Here is a 22764-nt window from a genome sequence, read left to right as displayed (position 1 = left end):
GGGTAGTTAGCGTTCGAGGGTAAGTACTGCGTAAAGCGGACCAACTACCTGAAGAGTTTCCCTACTGACCGCTCTTGGAAAATTAGTGATCGAAAAAAATGCACAGCATTCTAACTGATGTAAGAGTTCTATTATCGAAGACTTTAGTTAAGTTGTCACTTAAATTTCAGACAGACAGACAGATTTCAGACAGATTTCAGACAGACAGACAGATTTCAGACAGATTTCAGACAGACAGACAGACAGACAGACAGACAGACAGACAGACAGACAGACAGACAGACAGACAGACAGACAGACAGACAGACAGACAGACAGACAGACAGACAGACAGACAGACAGACAGACAGACAGACAGACAGACAGACAGACAGACAGACAGACAGACAGACAGACAGACAGACAGACAGACAGACAGACAGACAGACAGACAGACAGACAGACAGACAGACAGACAGACAGACAGACAGACAGACAGACAGACAGACAGACAGACAGACAGACAGACAGACAGACAGACAGACAGACAGACAGACAGACAGACAGACAGACAGACAGACAGACAGACAGACAGACAGACAGACAGACAGACAGACAGACAGACAGACAGACAGACAGACAGACAGACAGACAGACAGACAGACAGACAGACAGACAGACAGACAGACAGACAGACAGACAGACAGACAGACAGACAGACAGACAGACAGACAGACAGACAGACAGACAGACAGACAGACAGACAGACAGACAGACAGACAGACAGACAGACAGACAGACAGACAGACAGACAGACAGACAGACAGACAGACAGACAGACAGACAGACAGACAGACAGACAGACAGACAGACAGACAGACAGACAGACAGACAGACAGACAGACAGACAGACAGACAGACAGACAGACAGACAGACAGACAGACAGACAGACAGACAGACAGACAGACAGACAGACAGACAGACAGACAGACAGACAGACAGACAGACAGACAGACAGACAGACAGACAGACAGACAGACAGACAGACAGACAGACAGACAGACAGACAGACAGACAGACAGACAGACAGACAGACAGACAGACAGACAGACAGACAGACAGACAGACAGACAGACAGACAGACAGACAGACAGACAGACAGACAGACAGACAGACAGACAGACAGACAGACAGACAGACAGACAGACAGACAGACAGACAGACAGACAGACAGACAGATAGATAGATAGATAGATAGATAGATAGATAGATAGATAGATAGATAGATAGACAGACAGACAGACAGACAGACAGACAGACAGACAGACAGATAGATAGATAGATAGATAGATAGATAGATAGATAGATAGATAGATAGATAGATAGATAGATAGATAGATAGATAGATAGATAGATAGCATTAGCGACCGGCAGCATTAAGTTACATCATTAACACTTCCTGACGTGACGTGAGCTCTCTTATTTTTAAACATTTCTTTCTCGACAGAAATTGTCCACCCCACACAGAAACGGCAATGGTTGCAACATGCCGCCATACTAGTTCTGTTTTACACGTGTCTACCAAGTAATGCACTTTCTTTCGTCACCCGTAGCGAGCTGCCCTTGACAGCGGTACGACGCTGATAACGCGAGAGTGGCTGGAAAGTCTGCATTTGCTAGTGCGATAAAGTAGGCGCACAGTTTCATGTGCACCAATGTAAAGGGAATGATAAGGTCCGCGGGAATTATGTTGCTGTCGCGTTACATTTGTTGAGTGAAACAAGCGAGAAAGAAATGATTATTCAAGCGAAAGGTCTCAAGTTCCCTACAAATAAAGCACAGTCGACAATTGACTTGTGAATCTCTGCGAGTGTAATGTGCCATCAGTGTATTTTTTGGCAACTGTATGCGCGTGTTCATGTTGGAGCGCATGGCGGCCTCGTGTGCGTGTTCGTATCTAATTTTTTTACGCATATGTGTGAGAGCCCTAAGTAAGTGAGTGACCTCTGCTGCAGGGGATATATCGTAACCTTGACGAAGTAATTGGCACCTTTGTTAGAAGCTGTTATTTGCAAAGGTGACAACGTTGCCTCTGTATTAGAAATTCACAAGAAATGTTTCCAAAAGTGGACCTTTAATACTTGTTTCGGAATTATTAGCAATCATATATATATATGCAATGGACGAGAATAAAGGGGGTTAACCAAGAGGCCCGATTTTTATTAACCATATTATCAGAAGTCAACAACACCAAGGAGAACAAAGGAGAAATTACTTATACTTACTAAGTGAATTAACTAAATGATAAAGTAATGGCAACGAAAGTGAATGAAAATACATGTTTTTTCACTCACCTTCTACAAGTTGTATTTTTTGTCCGTTTCCATTGCTATATTTTATTTCTTTAATTACGTTAGTAACTACACGTAATTTCTCCTGTGTTATCTTTGGTGCCTTTGTTTGCAGGCTTCTTATGATACGACATTATATATATATATATATATATATATATATATATATATATATATATATATATATATATATATATATATATATATATATATATATATATATATATATATATATATATATATATATATATATATATATATATATATATATATATATATATATATATATATCATGCAGATTCCACGTGCAGTGGAAACCGATGTTACACGAAACATTTTGGAGGCAGCTGGTTGTCAAGCATCATTCCAGCTTATGCAAAGTGTTCCCAGATTGGCGAGCACGCTCGTCGGCGGCGAGTATTAGTTTGTGGGAAAACAGAAGCAACGCGACGACGGCAGTGTCAGTACAGCGAATGCGTGACAACTGGTACGTTGCTGCCCTGCGGAGAAACGTAATGGTATTGTGCCGCTTGAGCCACACAGGAGATAACTTTAACCTGTTGCGAAGCTGCCTCTTTGCCGCGCTGCTGAGCACAGGTCCCGGGTTCGATTCCCAACCACGTCGGCCGCATTCTGATGGAGGCGAGAGTGTAAGAGTGGTCGTGCGCCGTGCACACCCGGGGTTGCGCTTGAATAAACCCTCCGGAAGGGTCAAAATTAATCCGGTGTCCCTTACTGCGGCGTGTCTCATCACGTCGTGTTTATCCAAAAAGCAGCAATTTAGAACATAATGTGTTGTGGAAGTTTATACAGAACCACGTGCGCAAGGTAGGCTGAATCGCAAAACACCCGTCGGGAGGGGGCCACAGTGCAAAACATCGATGCAGTGGTGCGGCGCGGTTAACAGGGCGTTAAGGCGAGGGATTCGCTAATTCCTCGTAAAGTTGTGAAAGTGCGTTACAAAGCGGCACACACGTCACTGGACAGGCGGGGACAATGCAATACGGCATCGGCGAGTCTGAGCCAAACTGCAAAGGAAGCAAGTGCCTTCTGTCGAGAAATGACTATGCGCTTGCGCGCCATTCCATGCTCGTGTGCCTGCCCCGGTACGTCAATTTCTTGGCAGCTTGCTGTCGGAATCTCGATGACTACGGACGAGTACGCCAGGAGAGCTGCGTGCTTATGTGCCGGCGGTGCGTGCATGTGTGCTGCATTGTCGCACGTCACAACAAACGGAACATACACCCCTCGGTTAATGTATAATCGTCCTAAAATGGACGCTGGGGTGGGCACATGAGCATCGAAGGGCGCGCATGCGCAATGCCACGTCTCGACAGAAGGCGCTCGCTTCGCTAAAGGACGCAAGAATCGCAGTCTGGCACGCCTCCGCGGATCTCGTAATCTTTTGTCCTCGTCCCTACAACAAAGAAATGCGCTCTGTTTAGCGTCGTGGTTAGCGCGTTTTGTGCAAACCGGAAACTTGCATCTGGCTTACGTCACTGCTTTCTCTCTCTCTTTCCCTCTCTCTCTATCTATCTCTATCTTTGTGCACGCCAGATGCTCGTCTGGTTGACCTCCCTGCCTTTCATCTCCTTGCTTTTTCTTTCTTTGCACGTGCTTCATTCGCGACGCGCTGTTGCAAGTTCACGACGCCACGATAACTATCATGGCGATATGCGACGCTTGTCGAAAGGACAAAGCTATAGACAACACTCCGCTTGACGTCGAAGAAAATAACTCTCTCACCTGAGTAGAAACACGAAGGCGACGGCAACGGCCGTCAACACCAGAGCAGCCGTCGTCGCAAGGGCTGCAGCCGGGCTTGCTGCATCCATCTTCGGCCCGGCAGAAACGGAGCTCGGCAGCTCGAGCCGAAGGGGTCTTGTAAGCTCGGCACTGCTCTTTCACGCACTTGCCGCCGCCGCCGGCTGGACGAACGCGAAACTTGCTTGTGCAGAAAGGTCGGCACGCCGGGCGCACCCGGTTGGTCGAAAAACGTCCCGTATGCCGGCGCTGTTTTGTCGGCTGCGTTCGCTTTTCTTTTTTCGATAACAAAAGCGCTGATAAGAGACGCTGTAAATAGCTCGCGGGGCGCGTGCAGGCGACGGCCGTGATAACGGCTTGGTATTTGGGCGCGTGCTTAACGTCACTTGAAAATGCACTATGGCCGCGTTGCGCACTTACGAAGAAAACTAGTTTAGGATATATGAATCCTAGTCAGAGCACGTCGTTTAATTATAGGGTTTTACGAGACAAAACCACTTTCTGATTATGAGGCACGCCGTAGTGGGGGACTCCGGAAATTTCGACCACCTGGGGTTCTTTAACGTGCGCCTAAATCTAAGTACACGGGTGTTTTCGCATTTCGCCCCCATCGAAATGCGGCCGCCGTGGCCGGGATTCGATCCCGCGACCTCGTGCTCAGCAGCCCAACACCATAGCCACTGAGCAACCACGGTGGGTTCAGAGCACGTCGTAATTTTAACACTCCGAACTTAGTTTTACTGAGCTGCACGTTTGTTCAGTGTACCTATTGTATCGCGCACCAGCCGTGGTTGCTCAGTGGCTATGGCGTTGGGCTGCTGAGCACGAGGTCGCGGGATCGAATCCCGGCCCCGGCGGCCGCATTTCGATGGGGGCGAAACAAGCCGTGTATTTAGGTGCACGTTAAAGAAACCAAGCTGGGCGAAGTTTGCGGAGACCTCCACTACGGCGTATCTCATAATCAGAAAGTGGTTTTGGCACGTAAAACCCTATAATATATTTTATTTTGTTTCGCGACAAGGGGCGATACTGACTAAATTAGTCGACATATCGCACATTTCTCTGCTTTATGTAATATTGAACGCTCTAACAACCTATCTCGAACACTCGGTACTTTTAAAAAAGAATTGTTTTCTAACATATTACGTTTATTAGGTGTCTAATGTATTAGGTTTATGTTAATCTCTTATAAATATAGTTCCTTGTTTAAAGTGTTCGTTTGGTATTCTTTATATTTATCTGCGCGTGCTTTCCTGCTCCAATTCAACTTCGTTTACTAGTGCTATAATACTGTTTTACTTCAGCCACTACACTTCTTTGTGGCCTCGCACAGGTCACTCTACAGCCTGGTGCTCTTGGACCTCCTACTGCATATGTGTACGTTGCTTTCGGTATGAATAAACTTGATGCGGACACTCCGAGATGCGTGGTATAATACACACCACCACACAAATGCGTCATTGAGGTTGCCTCCAGCAAACGGCGTTACCACGTTATTCGATTACCACGGTATTGTGATTGTACCAATAATACTCGGGCCTTCGGTTTGCTTTCTTCTCCATCACACACACACACACACACACACACACACACACACACACACACACACACACACACACACACACACACACACACACACACACACACACACACACACACACACACACACACACACACACACACACACACACACACACACGCACACACACACACACATTTATATGTATATATATACATATATCATAAGAAGCCAACAAACAAGGACACCAAGGTCAACACAGGGGAAATTGCTTGTACTTTCCGATTCAAATAACGAATTTATAAATTAATGATGACCAGTGCCGTCAACACGTCTTGGCTCACCTCCCACGATAGTTCGTGCCTTGGCTTGCCTTCCGCGAGGGTCATGGTGCCTTGGCTCGCCTCCAACTAGAATCGTCACGACAGTTCTACCGCCGATGTCGTCACAATCGGAACTGAGCCTGTGAGTCGTTTTCACTCCTTTCCTGAACACGGCACGCAGGACTTAATGCAGACATGTGTTTGTTTTAGCGACTTTCGTTCTGTGCCATGTGTTTACTGCTTGTTTTGTTTTACTTCTACCATCTTCGATAAATGTTAGTGTACGTCTGTCCGCCCGTCTATGACGTCTAAGACAATAGGACGATCCCCGCAATAGGAACATGACTGCGTAGCTTTCTTTACGAGAAAATACAATATTTTTTTGTAGCTTCCTGCCACATTGGGGTAGATGAGTTTCTTTTTCTGAGCACATACGACGAGCAGATCTCGTTTGATGTTCTGTGCGAGTTTTGAGCGGACAGTAAGGCAACGACGGCTGAAGACAGTGAGTGGCAATGACAAAAACCAGGACGCCACCTATCACATTCATCAGAGCCGCGATGACTGAAATAATGGCGACATTGGATTCATAGTTACCATGCCATGAGGAACGGAGAAAGAAAAAAAGCGAGAAGAGAAAAGGCCTGAAGGTCAACCTGAAGAGAGTCTAGTCTACCAAGTCTCGTCTCGTCTAGTCCACCTCAGACTAGGGATCGAGAAAGTTTGGAAAGAAACGTATTTCGTATTGCCCTAAAACAAGCTAATGAAGAAGAAAAATTTCATTAAAGCGTAGTTCAGTATTTACCTCGTTAGTGCAGGTTGCTCACATGAAGTGTAAGATAAAAAAAAAGAGGTTTGTACATGTCAATGACGGGACATGGAAGCGTAGCGTGTTTTTATGTAATTTATCATGTGGTATGCCCTAAAATGTATTCCGGAATGACACACTATGGAAGATACACGCCGGAACAGATGGGATACAACTTATATCTGAAGTGATATTCTCAATGGTGGCATTAGCTTGGGAGTTTCTGCGCCGAGAAAGGAAAAGGAAAGCGAGGAAAGGGAAGGAGGTCAACCTCATGAGGGCCCGGCTTACTACCCTACACCGAGGGCAATGGAAAATTTAATAAAGAGAAAAGCCTTTCACATTGCCTGAAGACATTTCTCGAGCGAGCTAAATTTCTTTAGTCTAGCTTAATATGCCATTAATTATTGCAACGTTGTTGGCATGAATTGGAAGATGGCAGAAGTGTTGCAGATATCAATGGCTGAGCAATGAAGCATATCATATTAATACTGAATAACACATATGGTATGCACAAACATTTATTGAACAGTGACGCATTATGTGACATGCAATGCCGGAGCAGTTTGCCGATGATCGACAGATAACTTTTCTATCAGAAATGACACTCCATGCTGGGCCGTTTTTTTTTCTTCCTCGATGCACAATGAACACTTACGAACCCTTCGCTTTGCTTTTGTCTTCTGCGTGCGCGACGGCAAATGATGCTTGGTAGGCGGGACTCGTTTGAAAAATTGTTGCGCCGTCGATCTGTCTTGTTATTATCCACGCACGAGCTTTTCAAGACGGATCCAGACTCCATCCGCGGGACATGCAATGATGGAGTACGTGTGCCGTTTCAGTTCACCCTGATGAAGAAAGAGAAAATCAACAAGTTCGTGAACGAGGGTACAAAATGCGTATTACCGTGCTAAAAAAATGGGGCATGAGCAGTGCTTTCACACCGCACGCGTCACGTGCGACGAACAAAAATTCAATAGTCGTTGACTCGTCAACCAAGTATGCCAACGAACAAGCGCCTTTGGTTTACAGCGATAATTACTTATAATATTCCCAGCTAGCGCTGTCCCAACTGGTATCACATGCTTATTTCTCCTGGTCTCGAGTTCACCGAGTCCATTTTTGACGATATCAACGCTGTACCTCTTCATTAAGAATGAGTGTTCAATGGGCAGTTGTTCAATTTATTTCTGAGGTTTTCGAAGCCAAAACCATGGTATGATTATGAGGCTCGCCGTAGTGGGGGACTCCGCATTAATTTCGACCACCAGGGGATCTTCAACGTGGCCCCAATGCACGGGAAATTGACGTTCTTGCGTACTGCACCCGTCATGGGCAAACGTATTTCTCACTACAGGCTGTGTCATTTGAAAGTACAGTAGCAGAAAGGTTAGATATTATACCCCTCGCTCGTCTTCCGGGATGTTACGGCTCTATCCTTGGACAAACATACGGGGCACGCAACGAAAATCGACACCAACTTCGTGAAAGAACGAACACGTGTTGGACGCTTCAAAACGCCGAACATCCCCCTGTTTGGAGCAGTGAACACGTAAGAACGTGCCTGCGCACTATAGGTGTAAGTGTTTGTGTTTGTGCCTCAGCACGAAAACTTGCCCTCTTCTCTTTGGCGCGCGCTTCGTGTGGAAGAATTGAGCCCGCAATTCCCGGGCACGGCGACCGAGCATGGAGTTGCACTTCGGCACGATTCGTTCTCTGCCCTGGACAACGGGTGCACTTCGCTGCAGAACAACCTTCACCTTTCGTTCCCTAGCAGCTTGTTCAACTAAGTGATCTTTACTTACGAAAGCAATTAAAAAAGCTTAATAATGCGATTAGAATCCTCAGCCTACTTCCCCCACTACCTGTCCGTCTGTCTGTCCGTCTGTACACCACACCACTTCCTGTGTAAAACAACCACGTCACGCGGCTTTCTCAAGCACAGCAGGCCGACGCTGTAGCACTGCACCACGAATCTCTGGGTTTAGCGAAGAATCGATTCTCAGGGTTAGCACGCACAGGCGTGTGCCACCGGTGCAGCCTCAGAACCCGCGAGAAAAGAGGAGGACTTCGCGCGCCAACCGCCAGATGGCGCACCGTGTCCAGAGAGAGGCATGGTAGAGGAGTCCGGCTGTGACACACAGTTCCCACACACGACGCGTTTTGGCGGCGCCATTATGGTGGGACCCTGTGTGTGGTGTTCTTCCAGGCAGGCAGGAACCAGGCGGTTGCAGGGACAGTACGCAAAGGGAATTGCTTTATTCCATTGACAAGGTGACTGGCGAGCACCAGCACAGCTGGGCCGCCGACTGTGATAAGCTGGGAAGAAGTGCACCGGCTACGCTCGGCACCGCGGTATATAAGCTCTTATCAAAGGGGCGTGTCGCAGTAGCGCACGTGTAGGTTATCGGTAGACGTGCAGCCACTACACTATGGTGATTCAATATTGTGGTTTCTGCCAGAATGTAGTTTTTTAGTTTTACGTCGCCACGCTTCACCCTCTGCCCTCTCCACTTACCGACCCGGTCAAGCTCCAGGCCACTAGGCCAACGTTACTGCTGGGACTGAGAAGCGATCCCTCTGAAAACCGGCGCTTTTGTAACCCTAGGCGCTAGCGTTGTGGGAACGTTTTTCGAGAGGACCATAGGGTTTCTCAAGCACTTGTCGGTTTCCCTATTATATGCAGATGGCTCACTTACAACTGGCCCCTAGTATTAGTTACGATAAGTAAGAAGTAACAGGAGTCTAGCGAATTGTTTCACATAGCTGTGCCGTGGAACTCAGTGGCCGTCCTCTGCAAGCAACTACTGCCTGCATCACGCCGAGAGAACGCCGTTACAAGCAAGCACCAGGGAGCTCCGTAAAGAAATCGAATCTACTTGAGAAAACTGCGACTCATTTCGGGCTGCAATGCAACCTCGCGACTTTTTCGTTTGTTTTGTGTGGTTGACTGCGTTAAATTGATTTTAAACGGGACGTTTCGGGTCATTAGAACTAATACCGCGTATTTTCAACGGGGTGGTGGCAGTAGATAACTTGCGCGTGACGTCACGAACGCAGTTTAATTCTCCCTGTAATAACTCTCCAGTGGGCCACCTCGAATGACGTCCGTGTATTAAATCCACTGCCCCGTGGGTTACCTGCTTCCATGGAGAAAGGAAAGCTTAGGAGGGGCCCCTTCCCTGCCGGCTCAGCTGAAGAGCGTTAGAGGCGCGCGAGGTGCCGAAGGACTCACCTGCTCAGAGTGCAGCATTCCCAGCATGGCGGCTAGGATTGCATCAGTGTGAGTCATCGGCGGGCAACAAGAGTAATTCGGCAAGTATGCTTCCCCGATGCATCTGGTCTGACCAATACAAGATGGTGGACGCCGCCCAGGAAGTGTAAATAAAGTAGGAGCGCATGGGCCGTTGCCGCTTTCCTAGTGGCCTTCTCTTCCATACTTTATCCTGGCCTTCTCTCTCTCCAGTGGCCTTCTCTCCTTACTATATTGTCCCTGTTTTCAAGCGCGTGCCCTCGGCTCAAAGCAGGCGTGAGCGATCACGCTCTACATAATGTCTTTTTAAATCGGGGAAAAGCCGAAGCAACTCTCGAGATTCCAGAATCGGCCCTCTGAGAGCTGAAATCAATGGCCTGCCTGGAAGCACACCAAAGCATAAACTGTTCTTTATGCACATGCAGGGCAGAAAGCTATTGTAATTTTGCGGAACATGCGCATAGGTTGCTTTGTTTAGAGTTCAGAAACTTTTGAAAAATTGCCTGTGTAGTGCAGCAAGGTTCTACACGTTCAGATGAATTTCTACAAGAGGCGGATATTATTTGCACGAGGGAGAACTATCTCGGATTGAATACGTGTCAGATTTGCTCTCATTAAACTCTGAACTTATTGCCTCACGGCACATGCCGCAATTTACGAATTGCAGCCGGTGGGTTCGCAAGATATACTGATGTCAAAAAGATTCCAGAGATGATGCCAGTTGCAAATGATGCGTCCCCAAAATGTGCATCGGCATTACGGTTAATATTGTCCTGTACATAAAAGGATGTATCGTTAAAGAAATGAGTGGAACAATGAATTTTTACCGCAACTTTGACGGTGCTCACTGCAAACCCAGTGCCAGTGAGCGAAAAAAGAAAAACAGTGCGAAATGGTTGTGTCGTCCCCGGCTCAATTCGCGTATTGCAACACGTACCCAAAGGTTGTTAGTTAAATGTTGACTAGTGAATTTTGAACGGTTCTTTAACTATGTCTACGTACTGTGATTTCTTGTGGGAATGAGGCCCGTTTCAGTAAGTAATGCTGCTCAATGACAAGACTTGTGCTATATTCGACAGGCCATTAAAACAAGTCTATTACCTCCAAAACGAACACCTGATTTATAGACGGATGGCCTCTTATTGCCAGTTTAAAGAGTGCTAAAACACAAGGAGAAGGACACACATGCATACAAGTGTTGTTTGAACTTGCAATATGTCATGCGAACTTTCTGAAACAGAAGCATTCAAACACTCCTTACGTTCACGTGTTTCGCACCCAGATGCAGCCGAAATCGGTGCACGAGCTTGGCAACAACGAGCGCCATTTCCAGCTGCGCCAACTTCATGCCGACACAGTTTCGTGGTCCCATGCCGAACGCTTGGAAAGCAAGCGGATCTCTAGACGCTCTCTGTTCGGGAGAGAACCTGCGGAAAATGAAACACAGGGCACCGTGTTGGCAATGTAACGAGAATGCAAAGACGCCCATGTATCGTGCATTGGGCGCGCGTTAAAGAACGCCAGGTGGTCAAAATTATTCCGCAGTCCCACACTACGGCATGCCTCGTAATCATATCGGTGTTGTCGCACAGTAAAACCCAAGCATCTTTTTTTATTGCAACGTGCCTTTTCAAGATGCACGACGCCAGGCTTACAAATGACCCAGAAGAAGCAAAGGAGTGGAGGGGCTCGTTCATTTAGTAATTTAGCTGCCAGGAAAGAAGTGAAGTCGGGAAATTCACCGGGAAAAGTGAAAATTGTTTGTTTATGTAAATTGCTAACGTTGAAAAAAAAAAGAATATGAATCCTCCAGATTTTTTTAACGACTGCTTATGCACAACGGACCACCGCACACAGACATACAGCCTCTTGGCTGTGTTAGTCGACGTCAAACAATAAGAAACAATATTGGGACATCGGTGAGTAGACATTGCTTTTGTATAAAAACACTTATTCATTCCTCTATTGGAATCTCGAACAGTGCCAACGATAACTTATCTGGCAGAGCAGAAACCTTTGAGCTCTATTCGATGCTCATGCAAAGTTCTTGGTGTGGGTGTCTGCCCCGGGACACAGTGTGAGTTAAGATCGTGCCGTCGCTGACAGAGACGACGCACGTGGATTCGGAGTTGTTTAAGCAACGTGGTGGTCGTACGAGCGACGTTTCAGGCAAAAGTATCCCGAGAATACGTGATCATTGTTGCTGGTTTTGCAAAACGTAAGGCTTTACTCCGAGTAGTTCAATTAATTTGAGGTATTTAGATGACAGCACAAATGCGGACTGACGGCCCACGTGTCTTCAGTGTGCTCACCTCTCTGGGTCGAATTCATCTGGTAGCTCCCACAAGTTGGGGTCGTGGTGAACCTGGTGACTGCAGGCCATGACGCTCACACCTTCCCGCAGAAGCACGTTTTCGTAGCGGTAATCAGAGGAAGCGCGCCTGGTTGTAAACCTGAGGTCAGTGACATTAGAAAGAACCTGTGGTCATGGTATTCACGATTTGAATGTCTTTCATTTCAGTTCATTTCATTTATTAATACTGTTTGCCCATTTTTGGGCCGTTACAGGGTGGAAAATATTTGTTGCAGTGCAGTAAATGCATTGGCAATCGCAGGCTTGCAGACATGTGGATACAAAATAAAATTAGTGTGCACAACCTGTGGTTCAAAACAAAATAAAAATGCGAAAGCGGAAGCACACACAGCAGCATTCATATTTCCGAGTAGGTGAAATTTGCTACAAACGAGCTGTCATGGTTAATTGGGTAGGTCAAGGTAAAGGTGTAGTGATTTTTCAAACAAACTTTCGGTCGTGCACCACGTGCCTTATCGCTTCGCCTCATAAATCTTATTTTATTTGTTGAATGACATTGACGAATGCCTCAAGCCAATACCTTGGCTATGTGACACGTTGTAGCGGATAACTATAGATCAGACACGATAACCTGCAGTTATCTACTTAACCGGACAAAACCTAGCATATCATTTTCGCCAAGCTGTAGTTGGTTCCTCAACATTCTCATTGAATCGTAGGAAGCTTAAAGCAAATAACATGGCGGCGTTATTGATACGCTTGAGCTAAATTTCGGTTGTCGATGGCTCAATAAGTAACAATTGATAATAATTAAACTAACACTTTAACTCGATCAAAACTTTCTTGCTTTTCTACGAATGCATACTCTCCTATGCCGGAGATATAGGTGAACAAGAAGTTTCGGTTGCGATAAATATGGAACGTCGTTGGAGATTTGTGGAGGATAAACGTCAATAGCCACTTGGTGTTTTTTCGGGAACCGAATCTACAGCCTAGTGTTCAGTATACCAAACTGCGTAGGCTCTGTTACTGCTACACATCCAAAAGCTTACGGCACGCCATTGATATCCGAGACTGACAGAGTAGGCAAACTGACTACTGTTTCATAGAATTATTGGCGGACATAATCGTTTGGCAGCTTTGGTGCTGATAACGTGCTTGGCAATGTGATATAGAACTGCGTTTTCGTTGAAATGTCAGCGAAAGACAAGTACTTACGCGATCACTGGAGCGTACATTCTCAACGTTTCCAGTATTGTCTGTGCAGTGTACTGTAGGTCGGAAATGGCGTCATAGGAGAACTCCCCCTAGGCGGCAACAAAGAGGAATGACGCATTCACTAAAGACGATGAGTGCAATTGTGTTTTACAAAGAAGAATGCTCTTTAAATGGAAGCTAAAGTTTAAAGGGTAAGTACTAGGAATGATTTTTTTTTTCACGTACGAAAAGCAAAAGTGAATCATTTGCTGCTTTTAACGCCTCGAAGCGACACATCTATAACAAAGAAAGAGAGAGAGGTAAACTTTATTCTGAGAATAATCGAAGTTTTTTGTGGGTGGCGCACAAAGGGTTCATCGCTAATGGTCGGGGCCCTTAGTCCAGGGCTCCGCTCCCTCTTGTCATCTTCTCCGCTCGCTGGATCAGCTTGAGCTGGCCATCGACACCGCAGTAGATATCTCCGGATTATTTGGCCAGCGGCCTTTTTTGAAATGCTTGTCCAGTGCTCGGCACAGGGGCGTTTATGAACTTCGTCACCATTTGCATGATGTCCTCGGAAAGTGGAACCGAATGCTTTACATCGGGATGTGCAGGAGGACGTCCGTAGCCAGCAAGCCGTAATGTCATGGAGGCACGGCATGGCATGCCATGAAAACAAGAAGGTATAATGATCACCTCTTTAGCGAAACACAGCCACCAACCTGCAAGTGTCAAGTTATTAGCGACGCTGTTGGTCTCTGCTGATCGCGAGCTGGCTGTTTTGCGTGACCATTGCAGCCAAGGTGTCGACCAGGCGGTTGCCGTGCCAGGCAATGGGCGTAGTTAGCTCGATCGAAGAACTTCTGGGACCACTAGTGTCATGGCTCACGGATGGTTAATCAAAGCGGCATCGTTAGTATTTCGTGCGCCAAGAGCAACGCGAGTAAAAAAAACATAATTACGCACGACACAGCGCACTGAAAATGTGTGAATTCGATGTTCTAAGGCGCAGTAGTAGCCGGTACCTCTCCTGTTACATCCTGGCAGTAAAACAAGACAGCTCTATCATAGGAATTCTCGCCCCTAGCACAGAGAGACAACTTGTTTCATTAATATTTTTCTGTATTATCCAAGCACTTAAAACACATTGGTCATTCTGGTCGTGGAGGAATACTGATGACCGAACACGAAATCATATAACTATATATTTTAGTGGTATGTTCTACCAGTTCTCTTGAACAACCTTTGCACGCTTTAGCTGAGACGCTCCTTATGTCGTGATGGTATAACTGGCTTCAAAAATCTACCAAACAACCAGCCCGTCAAACAGCGTTAGCTGCAGCTACAGCGCAACCACACCAATTCGTCGCGCTCGACTTGTACTGCACAAGAAGTATGAAGCCCCGTAGCCACACCAAGTCACCTATTGCCAGGAAACAAATGTTGCGACGTTCACAGAAACGGTTCTCAATGGTCTACATTCGTTGGCGACCCGTCGCAGTAGCTTATTGGCTGCGGCACTGCACCGCTTCTCGACGTCGTGGGCTCGATGCCTGCCGCGGTGGCCTCATTTCGAAGAAGTCAAAATGAAAAAGAAAGACAAAAGACAACGTCGATCGTACTTTGATGTTAAGGAACCACGGGGGGGGGGGGGAGGTGCAAACATTAATCCGGAGTAACCCGCTTACAGCGCGCCCCGTAATCGTATCGGAGTTTATATATATATATATATATATATATATATATATATATATATATATATATATATATATATATATATATATTCATTTGTAATGTGCCATTTCACTGCTTTTTTCGAGTATGCATACGTACAAACAAAAATAGAAACCACTCAGACTGGATTGACTCACGTGCTTCGCGAGGGCGGCTTCAGTTTCAGCTCTGATCTTGTCCTGGACAGCCTGGAACTTGGCGATGCAGAACAGGCAGCTCGCCAGCGTGACCCCCACGGTCTCGAACCTGTTCTTTAAAGCCCCTTTGTCAAACTCCCGTTTAGTTTTTGATTAGAAAAAACGCACCCGGCTTGAAGCATGTTGGCCGCATTCACAGCAATGTCTCTAACCGGCATTACAACTTTCTCCTTTCCTGAAAATTGAGGGAAGAAAATAAAGGTCTATCAGGTGGTTTCTATCGCGGCACGGGCATTAATGCAACGGTGTCACGACAGCAGTGTAATTCGGCGCGAGAACATTTGCACATCATGAACTATCTAGACTATTGCTGCATCATATATATATATATATATATATATATATATATATATATATATATATATATATATATATATATATATATATATATATATATATATATATATATATATATATATATATATATGTTAAAGAATACTGGAACCATTCAGCATACAAAAACAGTCAACGAAAAAAAGAACAGGTAGTTTTTCTAAGATAGGTTATATGTATACGGGGGGGGGGGATCATTGTTGAATGTTACGGAATTGAAAAAAAAATCATTTGTGGCTGATAGCATAATTCCATTCCTTGAGCTTGAATATGCGAAGAGATGGACATTACACGCACCATAAATCTATATACATAATCAGCTAATTTAGGAAGATTCACTAATGATTTTGTTAATTAATTACTCCATGGCTCATGTGGAATTTGAGAATTGTAGATTGTTATATTGCAATACAGATCCACTAGAAAGAAATTTTAAATATGGCACGGGGGTTAGAGATATGTGCCACCAAACAAGCTGCAGAAGTCCCCTGTTGTTCCACACACTTGTTTTAACAAAACGCTTTTCTCTATTTATTGACGGCCAAAAGTAACTGGGACGTTCATGCATTTCGCCCCACACTTTGGGAAATAATATATCGAAGTTGGTGTAAACCTGGAGATTAATTTCAAGTGGACACGTGTTGCAAGCCCCCAATTTGTAAATTGCAATATGTGCCGCAAAGTAAGTAGGCAGTTAATTTGTCCGTTTCCGTTGAATACTGTAATATGTGTGTCATTTCCTGGTGCATGTGATATATATATATATATATATATATATATATATATATATATATATATATATATATATATATATATATATATATATATATATATATATATATGGACTTTGCCATGGCTCCGGCAAAGTCCATCTAGCGGAGCAGGACAGTGGGACGCTTGGCTTCTTCTCTCTCTCTCTCTCTCGTTTGGGACAGTGGGACTTCTGGCTTCCTCACAATTTTTTGCAGCCAGAGGCACTGCGCGCCTGTAGAGACCCTCTAGCTCTTCGCGCCCGAGCAAACTGTGGGATTCGACACTGGGACAGCACGACGACGGCGACGGCGCAATTGCGCCTCGAGATACGCGCAATGGAATCGGCTATGGCAACGTAGAGCTCACGACATGTGTGACCTCGCAAGCTTCAGATGTGTGAGGGGAAGGCGCACCTTTGCATTGTTCCCGTTCTTCCTTGGTCCAGTGGAATCCGCTCGCGTCAATCTGGGTTTTGTCGAATTCCGTTCCCAGCATGCACTGGAGGAGGTCTGGCCGTGTTACCTTGAATCGATTAAGGAGAATTTCGCTACGTTGCGCAGAAGCCGGTTGACGTCGACAGCCGAAACAAGGCACTCCCTACGCTGTAATGCATTCTTTCTTAGGCAACGTTCTTTGCATCCCAACGTCCTTAGCATCACAACTGCAAAATAAAACTGAGGGCTCGCACTTTTATTTTGTACAAAGCTGTCCTTAAGAGAAAAGTTCACTTTTTTTAGTACTGACTGAAATGAGGGTGACCTTCCTTATTGTTCCCCTGAGACAACTACTAAGGCAATTCGACATTTTTAGTTGAAAATATAGTTAAATGCAAAAGACATTGCAGTGCGATTTTTATTTCTACTCTCAAGCACCAGAAAAATACATTTTGATTTAAACTACTCTTTCATTCAGTAACAGCCCCCAGAATAGATACCACAATGGTTTTAAGATGCAGTTTGGACCCTGTATAAACTTGTTTAACCTTAATAAATTTTAGTCTAACGCATATAACTTACGTGATTTAGCTGTTCTCACATATTAGTTACCTATCCTATTCGTTTTAAACGAGATGGCGTATAAATCAATTTAATGGTATTTCTGATATTTACGCGGGAGCTACACGCCTGACTCTTGGTGCTTGAGTTCATTTCATTTTATTTATTATTCCTTAACGGCCTCGAGGTGGTTACAAGAGTTCGTCGTACGAGTCCGAGGCATACCAACATTTCAAAAGCAATCTAACGAGGAAAAGCAAGATAGTAACAGATATATTCAATTAACAAAGCATGGAGTGTAACACCAGAATGCCGATAAATAATCAGAGCTTCTCAGATGTGATAAATAACAGGAGCAAGCGAAAAGTATTGCATATAAAAGGAACAGCACAATTTGGGAAAGCTAACACATAAAGAAAGATAGAAACGCTTTAAGTAGGGAATTGCAAAAAGCAAGACGTAATACGTGAAATAAAATGGCTGAGTATACGTAAGTAAAACAACAGGTGGCAGTTCGATCTAGATAGTGTAACGTTTTACTTTATCACAAGACGTTGTCTGGTGTCAATGCATAGCTACATGATCTGGTGATTGATTTTCGGAATCTCATTCAGAATCCCAAAATTTCTGGATTTTTCACATACAACGTAGACAACGACACTAAGAAAATATCTAGTACCAGGTGCAATACTGCCACAAATTCAATGTTTGTTAAACGAACAGTCTTTAATTTGATTTGAATCTACTTTGGTCTAAGCAAGCTGTTACAACGTCTGTGTGCTCCAATAGTTGATATCAGCGGTACAACTGCCAAGAGCTCTAGGCCCCAACATTGATGCATGCAATGTACGCCCTGACATCGTCTGTAGCAATTATGAATGGTCCAGCTAAGGAAGAATAGTCACGATAATGTCTGACACATATCCAAGATTATGGAGGCGCAGTTTGGCGGTAAGAAAAAGATTGCGTTCATTTTGCTTACCGTGGAGTCCTTTCTCCGCGTTTTGATGGCGGGTATGGAGCAATCGGCCAGTGACTGGAACGCATCGTATCCGAACCATCGCTCCAGGGTCAGCATGAGAGGAAGGCAGCCTTTCACGTCCGAGAAAAACTCTGTTCGTAAGTGCACACAGCAGGAAAAGAAGAAGAAAAGGTTACAGTGACGTTTCATTTTGTGAACGCGGGTTACGCTCAAACGTATCGACGCCGCGAACACGCACAGTAAGCACAGCGGTGTCGAAGCACAAACGCAAAGTGCGCGAATGCGGCGATTCCTTTAGAGCGACAGCTCTTCTACTCGAGTGACAGACCAAGAAAACGGCTGCTTACGTAAATACGACCTCCAAGCTCAGCCAAGGTCAACGGCTGCTGCGTACGCCGTGAGGGCGGCCATTACTTGAAACCGATCTGCGACGTGGACAAAGTACGCCGAGTGCTGGTAGCTGCGCATGCGCTGTGTCTTTGACCCTTCGATCGCGTTAAAGCGAGACGCATCAAGAAGGTCAATTCGCTCGCTGCTGCTGCCCAGCCAAGCAGCGTCTGTGTGTTATCTTGTGGCGCATTTGTAGACGCGGTACCTAGTTTCTCACTCTTCCAGTGAAGCGTCTGTGTCCTTTACCAAAGCGAGCAAAACGGTGCTATGGCTCGACAAACTTAGTTTAACCGCGTTCCACCACGGCAGTTTACCTCCAACTCCAGGCACCTTCCTACTTCGGTGCTGGCTGCCCTTGCGGCGACACACATAATATCACCGACTTGACACACGTGGCCCCTATACGCTTGCACGTAAAAAGAACTACATGGTGGAAAGTTTTTATAGCAAAGAGCTGGAGATCTAGAAAGTTCTTTACGCAGGTCACTTCGGTGTAAAGATGGCGCACCGTAGCGCGGACTACGCAGAAAGCGAAACATGCTCTCCAAAAGAAAAAAAAATACCCTTAGCATGATTTCAAACGATACTCGGGAAATAACTCTAATACTTCTTCTGCATAATTAGTTTGGCAGAATGTGGGAGTGCGGAGAAAGCAGTGGCAACGAGGCTCTTAACATGCACGGCGGCCGAACCCGGAAGTGACCCAAAGGTACAGCTGCATAGCCTCGATTGCCTGTCGCGTCAAAAGTATTCGTTAGCCTTCGAGATCGTCACCACAGCTGCCTTCATCGACCTCCGTGTAGTCCTTGATGTCCTCGGCGATGTCTCCCGTCGTCAATTCACAGTAGCTCACCCCGTCGGTTGAGAAGCGGACAGGGGGAAGTGCACCACAGCTACGGTGGTGTGCGGACCCTCCCGCACGGAGGAGCTTCCTATGTGCCACCACTACGCGGTGCTCGTTGTAAAGCAACAAATTAGTCTTCGAGGTCGTCTGTATTCCTTTTTTTGCGCAGTCATACTCGTTATAGTGGTCTTCACTAAACACGGCGTTGGTAATACACGTGGCAGATAGGAATTTGCCAAGGAGATGTGCAATCCTTCGTTATAGTGTCAGTTCGCTGTACGGGAGTTCCAGTGGATGTCTTAATCAGTGATGAAAGACCGTGGCACGTCGGACACGTCGTCAAAGATTGCGGCGCCTTCACCAGAGTGGTCCCGTGTGCCAAGAATAAAGTGAAAGAGAGCGACCATGCACACGCAGAAGGTTGAATTGGCGCGAAACATCATGCGGGGATTTTAGCGCGAACGCGTTTTATGGCGGGCGCCACAGAACATTGGTGGAGGATGGAGGAGGAGGAAAAAAAACTATATTGTTGTCCTGTACAAGGTGTTGCCACCTGCCTGGCTAGTCTCATGTTGGGACCGGGAGGTCAAGCCTCCTAGCCCTATCATGGGCGTACTGGACAGCCAGGACTTGAGGGATGTGATCTGGAGATCTGATCATTCCTAAAAACCGATTCCGGGAAATGCCAGGGCCGAGCGACCCACACTCCCAGAGCAGATGTTCAAGCGTGCATATCTCTTTTTTGCATGCTCTCCATATAATACTCATGTATGCAATGTCATACCATTCCTCTATATGTGCAGGTGAATAATAAGACTCTGTCTGTAATTGCCTAAGTGTTCGCTGTACCTGCGGCACGCAACGATCATCACGCGACGCTTCTGGCATCTTTACGAGAGGACGCCACTTTGCCGTTTTGTAAGGCGCTGGCTTGGGACGTAAACATGACGCAGTATGTCACTGTCGGTAAGTCGTTCAGCTCCGGCATGGGAGTAAGCCGCAAAGAAGTGTCGCCTGAGGACGCTAGTCGATGCAGAGGAAGCACGGGAATAGCGTCCACGTCGACGGTGAAGCTTACCTCCTAGTGACATGGCAACCGACATTTCAATTTCACATAAAGTTTTGATAAGGAAACGTTTTGAAAAATTATTGCGGTAAAACGCTTACTGGAGGGCGCCGCTCAACTTTCATTGTACAAGCAAAACTTGTCATGGGGTTTCGTAAGGGGCCTTTGCTATAGAAGCTTTAGCTCGAGAACAATTGCGATTTGCCTATTGAAATACGCGTGAAACTAAGTAATGAATTTATGAGACAGCCGCTGGACCAATTTGAGTGAAGTTGGTTGAAAGTGAGACAGATGGTGAATTGAAGTGAATCGAAAGCAGCATTTTCATTTTTTTTGTTTCAGTAATAAAATATTTCAAAAATATCCTTGAAAAGTGATACTTCAGAAAGTTTACACGCTAAGTCAACAAATCAGTAACTGTACAGCAAGAACAGATCGGAAGATTCTTCTAACTGCCACTATTAAAGCAACTAAGGCTACTGCACTGGATGTAGGAATTTAGAGCTAAAGTGACATTGTTAGCATCTTCAGGAAGGTTTTGCACGAGTTCATCAAATATGAATACCGAAATTAAATATATATATATATATTCTTTGCTACAGCTACTTGGTTGGAACTTTTTTGTATAGAAGCACCAAATGCAATTCAAAGAATAAGTTAAAATGCACTGATTGTACGTAGTGGATCTTTTGCTTAGGCCGCCTATATTTTCAATAAAGATTACTAAAAACAGGAAAATTAAAAAAGAAGTTATCTCGCTAAAGCTCTATAACTCAGCAGCGAAAAATGCTTTTGTAGTTTTGTAAGGTGCGTGTAATAATACATCCAAAGCTGACAAAAGGGGTGCAACGCAAACTGCCCGGGAAATATGCCAACAATATGCGAGCAGGTGCCTTGCAATACCTCTGTTAACAATGTGACCAACTTGCGTAAGCAGTAAGTTCTTCCATCCACTCTACTAGCCTTAGGTGCTCTAAAGATGCCACTTACAGAACTGAAATGTCTGTTTTTGGCGCAGAGTTACGGATTTGCAAACGCCGCATTTTTTTCTAACTTTTTCCATTTCTTTTGCTGTTGTTTGTGAAAATATCTGAAGTCCCAAATCAAAATTCTCCTCTGTGTAGTCACTACAACCTCGCGTAATTTCTGAAATGCAAGAATATTACTTCAAGTTGGTCCCCTGGTCGTCTAACAAAAAGATTGCGTTTTCAATGCATTTACAGAGGTGGCATAGGAGCTGGGCACGATCAGAGGATTCGTCATAAGAGGAAGCTTTAGCTCGGGTGCCCGAATCTAAATACATGCAAAAGGAGAATTCCTTCTTCTCGGTAACCACCGCAGCAATTTGGACGAGGTTTGTTGAATTTGGAGGAAAAACTTGGAGGAAATTGAAAGTGTTCAATTTCTTATTAAAAATGGGCAAACATAAGACCATTTTCAGAAAACGAAAACTCTAACTCGGCAATTACAAAATGATATCACAGTTATGTTAATCGCATCTAATAGTACATCTAAAGCGGAAAAAATTGATATGTTACGCATGAATCTCAAAATATAGAGTAATATCGAAATACATCTTTTGCAGAACCCTTGTACACAACGTAACGAATTCACGTAATATATAAATTGAGATATTGAATTTGTTCGCTTTGAATGATCTAATGGATGTCGTTTACAGAACCACGATATCTGTTCTTGATACAGAGCTATAATTTGTAAACTTAATACTTTCATTTCTTTTCCAAATTTGGAATTTTTGTAACATTTTTAACATATTTCAGACCCTAGATAGAAATTTTGCTTACAAAAGTCACTAGAATTGATCTTTCTCTCTCAAATGCAAGAAATTTCACGAAGATCGGTCCCGGCGTTACTTTAGAAAAGGGTTGTGTTCGGAACGAGCTATACGTTTCTTTGAATGCTTGTATGTATGCTAAACACACCAAATTTGCATGGCCTGA

General features: G+C 45.1%; 2 protein-coding genes across 6 annotated transcripts in view; both read right to left on the bottom strand.

Moving 5' to 3' along the window:
- LOC135911351 (cytochrome P450 3A41-like) overlaps positions 1-4325 on the bottom strand; it is a 43612-nt gene extending 39287 nt beyond the window's left edge. Inside the window, exon 1 of one of the 2 annotated variants that reach the window (XM_070523695.1) lies at positions 4078-4325. In XM_070523695.1, the coding sequence (XP_070379796.1) occupies positions 4078-4166 (89 nt within the window). In that variant the 5' untranslated portion in view covers positions 4167-4325. The remainder of the gene's footprint in view (positions 1-4077) is intronic. The other variant, XM_065443582.2, reaches the window with a different exon arrangement.
- A 2954-nt stretch (positions 4326-7279) lies between these two features.
- LOC135911355 (cytochrome P450 3A24-like) overlaps positions 7280-22764 on the bottom strand; it is a 42281-nt gene continuing 26796 nt past the window's right edge. For 2 of the 4 annotated variants that reach the window (XM_065443595.2, XM_065443594.2), the window contains exons 7-14: positions 18504-18634; positions 16940-17048; positions 15549-15615; positions 15381-15489; positions 13531-13619; positions 12311-12451; positions 11260-11425; positions 7285-7593 (exon numbers count right to left, since the gene is read on the bottom strand). In XM_065443595.2, coding sequence (XP_065299667.2) covers positions 7507-7593; positions 11260-11425; positions 12311-12451; positions 13531-13619; positions 15381-15489; positions 15549-15615; positions 16940-17048; positions 18504-18634 — 899 coding nt within the window. In that variant the 3' untranslated portion in view covers positions 7285-7506. Of the gene's footprint in view, positions 7594-11259; positions 11426-12310; positions 12452-13530; positions 13620-15380; positions 15490-15548; positions 15616-16939; positions 17049-18503; positions 18635-22764 lie in introns of all 4 variants that reach the window. The other 2 variants (XM_065443592.2, XM_065443593.2) reach the window with 2 other exon arrangements.

Source organism: Dermacentor albipictus, chromosome 8, assembly GCF_038994185.2.
Source record: "Dermacentor albipictus isolate Rhodes 1998 colony chromosome 8, USDA_Dalb.pri_finalv2, whole genome shotgun sequence".
Lineage (NCBI taxonomy): Eukaryota > Metazoa > Arthropoda > Arachnida > Ixodida > Ixodidae > Dermacentor > Dermacentor albipictus.
The sequence above is the reverse complement of the archived record's forward strand: the minus strand, read 5'-3'. Positions and strand labels throughout refer to the sequence as shown.